This window comes from Oncorhynchus mykiss, chromosome 12 (assembly GCF_057628025.1).
Source record: "Oncorhynchus mykiss isolate SJ-2025 chromosome 12, ASM5762802v1, whole genome shotgun sequence".
NCBI lineage: Eukaryota > Metazoa > Chordata > Actinopteri > Salmoniformes > Salmonidae > Oncorhynchus > Oncorhynchus mykiss.
In genome coordinates this window covers 6,727,501-6,737,500 of record NC_143033.1, presented here as the reverse complement: position 1 = coordinate 6,737,500, position 10,000 = coordinate 6,727,501, and the positions used below count along the sequence as shown (strand labels likewise).

The following is a 10,000-nucleotide window of genomic DNA, read 5'->3' as shown; positions in this document are numbered from 1 at the left end:
CAGTAAAACGCTGACTATGTGTTTAAAGTGGTAATCAGCAGTAGAGACTATCTTCCCCAGTTTCAGTAAAACGCTGACTATGTGTTTAAAGTGGTATAGATTTCAGTAGTAAACGTTCAGGTTATTATCAGGTTATGAAAGGTGCCATAGATTTCAGTAGTAAACGTTCAGGTTATTATCAGGTTATGAAAGGTGCCATAGATTTCAGTAGTAAACGTTCAGGTTATTATCAGGTTATGAAAGGTGCCATAGATTTCAGTAGTAAACGTTCAGGTTATTATCAGGTTATGAAAGGTGCCATAGATTTCAGTAGTAAACGTTCAGGTTATTATCAGGTTATGAAAGGTGCCATAGATTTCAGTAGTAAACGTTCAGGTTATTATCAGGTTATGAAAGGTGCCATAGATTTCAGTAGTAAACGTTCAGGTTATTATCAGGTTATGAAAGGTGCCATAGATTTCAGTAGTAAACGTTCAGGTTATTATCAGGTTATGAAAGGTGCCATAGATTTCAGTAGTAAACGTTCAGGTTATTATCAGGTTATGAAAGGTGCCATAGATTTCAGTAGTAAACGTTCAGGTTATTATCAGGTTATGAAAGGTGCCATAGATTTCAGTAGTAAACGTTCAGGTTATTATCAGGTTATGAAAGGTGCCATAGATTTCAGTAGTAAACGTTCAGGTTATTATCAGGTTATGAAAGGTGCCATAGATTTCAGTAGTAAACGTTCAGGTTATTATCAGGTTATGAAAGGTGCCATAGATTTCAGTAGTAAACGTTCAGGTTATTATCAGGTTATGAAAGGTGCCATAGATTTCAGTAGTAAACGTTCAGGTTATTATCAGGTTATGAAAGGTGCCATAGATTTCAGTAGTAAACGTTCAGGTTATTATCAGGTTATGAAAGGTGCCATAGATTTCAGTAGTAAACGTTCAGGTTATTATCAGGTTATGAAAGGTGCCATAGATTTCAGTAGTAAACGTTCAGGTTATTATCAGGTTATGAAAGGTGCCATAGATTTCAGTAGTAAACGTTCAGGTTATTATCAGGTTATGAAAGGTGCCATAGATTTCAGTAGTAAACGTTCAGGTTATTATCAGGTTATGAAAGGTGCCATAGATTTCAGTAGTAAACGTTCAGGTTATTATCAGGTTATGAAAGGTGCCATAGATTTCAGTAGTAAACGTTCAGGTTATTATCAGGTTATGAAAGGTGCCATAGATTTCAGTAGTAAACGTTCAGGTTATTATCAGGTTATGAAAGGTGCCATAGATTTCAGTAGTAAACGTTCAGGTTATTATCAGGTTATGAAAGGTGCCATAGATTTCAGTAGTAAACGTTCAGGTTATTATCAGGTTATGAAAGGTGCCATAGATTTCAGTAGTAAACGTTCAGGTTATTATCAGGTTATGAAAGGTGCCATAGATTTCAGTAGTAAACGTTCAGGTTATTATCAGGTTATGAAAGGTGCCATAGATTTCAGTAGTAAACGTTCAGGTTATTATCAGGTTATGAAAGGTACCATAGATTTCAGTAGTAAACGTTCAGGTTATTATCAGGTTATGAAAGGTGCCATAGATTTCAGTAGTAAACGTTAAGGTTATTATCAGGTTATGAAAGTGAGGAAAATGGCTGATTTTAATCCATATTTCAGCTTATTTTTTCTTTATTTAACCAGGTCAAGTGACTTAAGAACAAATTCTTATTTTCAATTAGTTAGTAGGTTAACTGCCTGTTCAGGGGCAGAACGACAGATGTTGTCAGCTCGGGGGTTTGAACTTGCAACCTTCCCGTTACTAGTCCAACGCTCTAACCACTAGGCTACCCTGCCACCCCTGGCGGTAGATGTAAATAGTTAACAAGGTGAAGTCACGCGGGTTCTTTAAGACTCTTGTTCTCTCTTTGTTTCTGTCTTCTTGTAGACATGGGGGACAGAGCCAGTGCAGGGACGTGGGGACATAGAGGTGCCCCTTCAAAGGTGAGTTCCAAAGACACACATAGCAGTATAATGTGTAATACCTGTAGAAATATGTCGAAGCAGGAAACCTAGACATGTTACTCTATAACCTGTAATATATATAACCTGAAATATATATATATATAACCTGAAATATATATATATATATATATATATATATATATATATATAACCTGAATATATATATATATAACCTGTAATATATATAACCTGAAATATATATATATATAACCTGAAATATATATATATATATATATATATATATATATATATATAACCTGAATATATATATATATAACCTGTAATATATATAACCTGAATATATATATATATAACCTGTAATATATATAACCTGAAATATATATATATATATAACCTGAAATATATATTACCTGAAATATATATATATATATAACCTGAAATATATATATATATATATATATATATATATATAACCTGAAATATATATATATAACCTGAAATATATATATATAACCTGTAATATATATTACCTGAAATATATATATAACCTGTAATATATATTACCTGAAATATATATATATAACCTGTAATATATATTACCTGAAATATATATATAACCTGAAATATATATTACCTGAAATATATATATATAACCTGTAATATATATTACCTGAAATATATATATAACCTGTAATATATATTACCTGAAATATATATATATAACCTGTAATATATATTACCTGAAATATATATATATAACCTGTAATATATATTACCTGAAATATATATGTATAACCTGAAATATATATGTATAACCTGAAATATATATATATATATAACCTGAAATATATATTACCTGAAATATATATATATATATATATATATAACTGGTAATATATATAACCTGAAATATATATTACCTGAAATATATATATATATATAACCAGTAATATATTTAACCTGATATATATATATATAACCTGTAATATATATAACCTGAAATATATATGTATAACCTGAAATATATATATATATATATAACCTGAAATATATATTACCTGAAATATATATATGTATATAACCTGAAATATATATTACCTGAAATATATATATAACCTGAAATATATATTACCTGATATATATATATATATATATATAACTGGTAATATATATAACCTGAAATATATATTACCTGAAATATATATATATATATAACCAGTAATATATTTAACCTGATATATATATATATATATATATATAACCTGTAATATATATACCCTGAAATATATATACCCTGTAATATATATATAACCTGTAATGTGTATATATATATATATATATATATATATATATATATATATATATATATATATATATATATATAACCTGTCATATATATAACCTGAAATATATATATATAACCGGTAATATATATAACCTATATAATTTATATATATAACCTGTAATATATATAACCTGTATATATATATATTTATCACCTTTAATATAGAAGTCAGTCCTACAGTACATGCTCATCCTCTACAGGTCTGTAATATATATAACCTGTATATATATATATATATTTATCACCTTTACTGTTACTGTCCTGACCCAGTTCTGTAACTGTCCTGACCCAGTACTGTTACTGTCCTGACCCAGTTCTGTAACTGTCCTGACCCAGTACTGTAACTGTCCTGACCCAGTACTGTAACTGTCCTGACCCAGTACTGTTACTGTCCTGACCCAGTACTGTAACTGTCCTGACCCAGTACTGTAACTGTCCTGACCCAGTACTGTAACTGTCCTGACCCAGTACTGTTACTGTCCTGACCCAGTACTGTAACTGTCCTGACCCAGTACTGTTACTGTCCTGACCCAGTACTGTAACTGTCCTGACCCAGTACTGTAACTGTCCTGACCCAGTACTGTAACTGCCCTGACCCAGTACTGTTACTGTCCTGACCCAGTACTGTAACTGCCCTGACCCAGTACTGTTACTGTCCTGACCCAGTACTGTAACTGTCCTGACCCAGTACTGTAACTGTCCTGACCCAGTACTGTTACTGTCCTGACCCAGTACTGTAACTGTCCTGACCCAGTACTGTTACTGTCCTGACCCAGTACTGTTACTGTCCTGACCCAGTACTGTAACTGTCCTGACCCAGTACTGTGTTACATATATACTATGCTACTGTCCTGACCCAGTCAGTACTGTATTACATAGATACTATGTTACTGTCCTGACCCAGTACTGTGTTACATAGATACTATGTTACTGTCCTGACCCAGTACTGTGTTACATATATACTATGCTACTGTCCTGACCCAGTCAGTACTGTATTACATAGATACTATGTTACTGTCCTGACCCAGTACTGTGTTACATAGATACTATGTTACTGTCCTGACCCAGTACTGTATTACATAGATACTATGTTACTGTCCTGACCCAGTACTGTGTTACATAGATACTATGTTACTGTCCTGACCCAGTCAGTACTGTATTACATAGATACTGTGTTACTGTCCTGACCCAGTACTGTATTACATAGATACTATGTTACTGTCCTGACCCAGTACTGTATTACATAGATACTATGTTACTGTCCTGACCCAGTACTGTGTTACATAGATACTATGTTACTGTCCTGACCCAGTCAGTACTGTATTACATAGATACTGTGTTACTGTCCTGACCCAGTACTGTATTACATAGATACTATGTTACTGTCCTGACCCAGTACTGTATTACATAGATACTGTGTTACTGTCCTGACCCAGTACTGTATTACATAGATACTATGTTACTGTCCTGACCCAGTACTGTATTACATAGATACTGTGTTACTGTCCTGACCCAGTACTGTATTACATAGATACTATGTTACTGTCCTGACCCAGTACTGTATTACATAGATACTGTGTTACTGTCCTGACCCAGTCAGTTCTCTCTCTGCTTTCCAGAGTTATGCTGATGGTTCCCAGTACACTCACATGACTAGCCGTGAAATGGGCTCCCACCCACACGACAACATCTCTCCTCCATACCTCAACTCCAGACTAACAGGTAAGAGATATTTTACCAACATTAACTGTATTGGAGGAGAGAGGCCATGCACATGGCTACATGACAAATCACTGTTTTTTTTAGAAGGGTAAAAAACAAACAGGAATGAGAAACAAACACACAGGTCAATATTCTTTGGAAAGTCAGTGAAGAGCTTCAGAGTCTGTTTGGGATTGATTTATTGAACCAGGCAAGTCATTTGATTAAGAACAAAATTCTTATTTAAAATGACTGCCTAGCGGGGAACAGTGGGTTAACTGCCTTGTTCAGGGGAACAGTGGGGTTAACTGCCTTGTTCAGGGGAACAGTGGGTTAACTGCCTTGTTCAGGGGAACAGTGGGGTTAACTGCCTTGTTCAGGGGAACAGTGGGTTAACTGCCTTGTTCAGGGGAACAGTGGGTTAACTGCCTTGTTCAGGGGAACAGTGGGTTAACAGCCTTGTTCAGGGGAACAGTGGGTTAACTGCCTTGTTCAGGGGAACAGTGGGTTAACTGCCTTGTTCAGGGGAACAGTGGGTTAACTGCCTTGTTCAGGGGAACAGTGGGTTAACTGCCTTGTTCAGGGGAACAGTGGGTTAACTGCCTTGTTCAGGGGAACAGTGGGTTAACTGCCTTGTTCAGGGGAACAGTGGGTTAACAGCCTTGTTCAGGGGAACAGTGGGTTAACTGCCTTGTTCAGGGGAACAGTGGGTTAACTGCCTTGTTCAGGGGAACAGTGGGTTAACTGCCTTGTTCAGGGGAACAGTGGGTTAACTGCCTTGTTCAGGGGAACAGTGGGTTAACTGCCTTGTTCAGGGGAACAGTGGGTTAACTGCCTTGTTCAGGGGAACAGTGGGTTAACTGCCTTGTTCAGGGGAACAGTGGGTTAACTGCCTTGTTCAGGGGAACAGTGGGTTAACTGCCTTGTTCAGGGGAACAGTGGGTTAACTGCCTTGTTCAGGGGCAGAACGTCCTATTTTTTTTGTCGGCTCGGGGATTCGATCTAGCATCGTTTACGGTTCCTAGTCCAACCCTCTAACCACTAGGCTACCTGCCGATCCCAGGACTCACCAGTACAACTACCACTCAGCCACACAGAACTGAGAAGTTGTGAATTTTTTAAATAATTCTCGTCTATCCAGTCTGAGAAAAATGACCCAGATGTGTCTTGTAAGCAAACTCTTGTCCTTTACCTTTCCTGTAAGTGGCTCACACAGTCAGTCAATGACGAAGGGCATTTAGCTAATCAGCTAAACACACTTCTGCGTCACAAATAGAACCCTATTCTCTGTGCACTACATTTGGACCAGGCCTCATAAAAAGGGGACACAGCACAGTGTAACAAGTCAGGTGACTTAGAGTGATGTTTATCAGACCCTCTCTTTCCTCGGTTCCTCTCTTTCCTCAGTTCCTCTCTTTCCTCAGTACCTCTCTTTCCTCACCCCCTCTCTTTCCTCAGGTCCTCTCTTTCCTCAGTTCCTCTCTTTCCTCAGTTCCTCTCTTTCCTCAGTTCCTCTCTTTCATCAGTTCCTCTCTTTCCTCACCCCTCTCTTTCCTCAGTTCCTCTCTTTCCTCAGTTCCTCTCTTTCCTCAGCCCCTCTCTTTCCTCACCCCCTCTCTTTCCTCAGTTCCTCTCTTTCCTCAGTTCCTCTCTTTCCTCAGTTCCTCTCTTTCCTCAGTTCCTCTCTTTCCTCAGTTCCTCTCTTTCCTCACCCCCTCTCTTTCCTCAGTTCCTCTCTTTCATCAGTTCCTCTCTTTCCTCAGTTCCTCTCTTTCCTCAGCCCCTCTCTTTCCTCAGTTCCTCTCTTTCCTCAGTTCTTCTCTTTCCTCAGTTCCTCTCTTTCCTCAGTCCCTCTCTTTCCTCAGTTCCTCTCTTTCCTCAGTTCCTCTCTTTCCTCAGTTCCTCTCTTTCCTCAGTTCCTCTCTTTCCTCGGTTCCTCTCTTTCCTCAGTTCCTCTCTTTCCTCAGTTCCTCTCTTTTCTCAGTTCCTCTCTTTCCTCACCCCCTCTCTTTCCTCAGCCCCTCTCTTTCTCAGCCCCTCTCTTTCCTCACCCCCTCTCTTTCCTCAGTTCCTCTCTTTCCTCACCCCCTCTCTTTCCTCAGTTCCTATCTTTCCTCAGCCCCTCTCTTTCTCAGCCCCTCTCTTTCCTCACCCCCTCTCTTTCCTCAGTTCCTCTCTTTCCTCAGTTCCTCTCTTTCCTCAGTTCCTCTCTTTCCTCAGTTCCTCTCTTTCCTCGGTTCCTCTCTTTCCTCAGTTCCTCTCTTTTCTCAGTTCCTCTCTTTCCTCAGCCCCTCTCTTTCTCAGCCCCTCTCTTTCCTCACCCCCTCTCTTTCCTCGGTTGGCGTTTTGACTGAATGCTCTCTTAACTCTCTCGGGCCGGTCAACTGAGGCGGTAACGGAACGCAATGCGAGATTTGGCAGACAGTGTTCAGTTAGCCGTAGTGTGTGTGTGTGTGTGTGTGTGTGTGTGTGTGTGTGTGTGTGTGTGTGTGTGTGTGTGTGTGTGTGTGTGTGTGTGTGTGTGTGTGTGTATGTGTGTGTGCGTGCGTGCGTGTGTGTGTGCGCGTGCGTGCGTGCATGTGTGTGTATGCCTGTCTACTGTCCCCTCAAGTTGTGAGCCAGTGGCCACTGACACAGATCATGTATCTTTTGACATGAATACCAGAAGCCTAATTGAACTTGACTTGCTCCATGAAATACACTGAGTGGACAAAACATTAGGAACACCTGCTCTTTCAGTGACACAGACTGGCCAGGTGAATCCAGGTGAATCCTGGTGAATCCAGGTGAATCCTGGTGAAAGGTACGATCCCTTATTGATGTCACTTGTTAAATCCACTTCAATCAGTGTAGATGAAGGGGAGGAGACCAGGTTAAAGATGAAGGGGAGGAGACAGGTTAAAGAAGGATTTATAAGCCCTGAGACAATGGAGACGTGGATTGTGTATGTGTGTCATTCAGAGGGTGAACGGACAAGACAAAATATTTAAGTGCCTTTAAACAGGATATGGTAGTAGGTGCCAGACGCATTGGTTTTAGTCTGTCAACAACTGCACAGCTGCTGGGTTTATCATACACAACCGTTCCCTGTGTGTATCAAGAATGATCCACCACCCAAAGGACATCACGCCAACTTGACACGACTGTGGGAAGGAAGCATTGGAGTCAACATGGGCCAGCATCCCTGTGGAACGCTTTCAACACCTTGTAGAGTCCATGTCCCGATCTATTGAGGCCAGAAAGTAGTAATTTAGACCAGAGCCCTAGAGAGAGAGAGGTGTGTTTCTGGTAGAGGGAGGGGAGAGCTGTGTAGTCCCAGAGCTGTGTAGTCCCAGAGCTGTGTAGTCCCAGTGATGTGTAGTCCCAGTGATGTGTAGTCCCAGAGCTGTGTAGTCCCAGAGCTGTGTAATCCCAGTGATGTGTAGTCCCAGTGCTGTGTAGTCCCAGAGCTGTGTAGTCCCAGTGATGTGTAGTCCCAGTGATGTGTAGTCCCAGAGCTGTGTAGTCCCAGAGCTGTGTAATCCCAGTGATGTGTAGTCCCAGTGCTGTGTAGTCCCAGAGCTGTGTAGTCCCATAGCTGTGTAGTCCCAGAGCTGTATAGTCCCAGTGCTGTGTAGTCCCAGTGATGTGTAGTCCCAGTGCTGTGTAGTCCCAGAGCTGTGTAGTCCCAGTGCTGTGTAGTCCCAGTGATGTGTAGTCCCAGTGATGTGTAGTCCCGGAGCTGTGTAGTCCCAGAACTGTGTAGTCCCAGTGATGTGTAGTCCCAGTGATGTGTAGTCACAGAGCTGTGCAGGTGTCTGACTCTATGATCCCTCCTGTCTGAGATATTCCTTTTGAAATATGACCCTCCTTCCCCTATTCTCCCCTCCTCTCCCCTCCCCTCTCCTCCCCTCTCCTCCCCTCTCCTCCCCTCCCCTCCCCTCTCCTCCCCTCTCCTCCATTCCTCTTCCTTATTCTCTCTTTCCCCGCCACAGATGGCCCATGGTGGCTGGCTAGAGGCCCACAAAAACCCTCCTCTCCTCCTCCTTTCCCCCTCCTCTCCCCCTCCTCTTCCCTCCTCTCCCCCTCCTCTGCCCTTCTTTTCTACCCCTCCTCTCCCCCTCCTCTTCCCCTTTCTTCTACTCTTGACTCCCTCCACAGTAATCTAATTTCCCTTCCTCTTGTCCCCTGTCCTCCACCCCCCCCCCCTCCGGTCACCTCCAGTTAACCTAATTAACAGGTGTTAACTGTGCGGCCACTCACCTCCTACGTTAGGGGTCGGGGGCTCCTCTCTCCTCTGTCCATCTCATCCCCCGCTGTCCTCTGGAGCTCCACGTCGAGCTCCATGAACAGGGGTACTCCTCTCTGCTCTCCCCGACAAACCCCCTCAGTCGTGTCCTGGCCCTACGCTGGCGGTGCCCGGAATAATCAAGTAGGGCTAAGGGGGAGTGAAGGGAGAGTGGAGAGGAGGCCACCTCCATCAACCCCTGGTTTGTGTCCCAAATGGCACCCTATTCCCTACATAGTGCACTACTTTAGACCAGAGCCCTATGGAACCCTATTCCCTATATAGTGCACTACTTTAGACTAGAGCCCTATAGAACCCTATTCCCTATTTATAGTGCACTACTTTAGACCAGAGCCCTATGGAACCCTATTCCCTATATAGTGTTCACTAGACAGAGAGAGAGGTCAACTAGCCTCTAGTCATCATGCTATTAGACAGAGAGAGAGGTCAACTAGCCTCTAGTCATCATGCTATTAGACAGAGAGAGAGGTCAACTAGCCTCTAGTCATCATGCTATTAGACAGAGAGAGAGGTCAACTAGCCTCTAGTCATCATGCTATTAGACAGAGAGAGAGGTCATCTAGCCTCTAATCATCATGCTATTAGACAGAGAGAGAGGTCAACTAGCCTCTAGTCATCATGCTATTAGACAGAGAGAGGTCAACTAGCCTCTAGTCATCATGCTATTAGACAGAGAGGGGGTCAACCAGGACTGGCCTCTAGTCAT

At 41.3% G+C, this 10,000-nt stretch overlaps 1 protein-coding gene across 25 annotated transcripts in view; it reads left to right on the top strand.

The window, feature by feature from the left end:
• LOC110517257 (transcription factor 4) overlaps window positions 1-10,000 on the top strand; it is a 437,420-nt gene that overhangs the window by 80,634 nt on the left and 346,786 nt on the right. For all 25 annotated transcript variants that reach the window (XM_090191595.1, XM_090191593.1, XM_090191598.1 and 22 more), the window contains 2 exons: window positions 1,923-1,978; window positions 4,925-5,027. In XM_090191595.1, coding sequence (XP_090047721.1) covers window positions 1,923-1,978; window positions 4,925-5,027 — 159 coding nt within the window. The remainder of the gene's footprint in view (window positions 1-1,922; window positions 1,979-4,924; window positions 5,028-10,000) is intronic.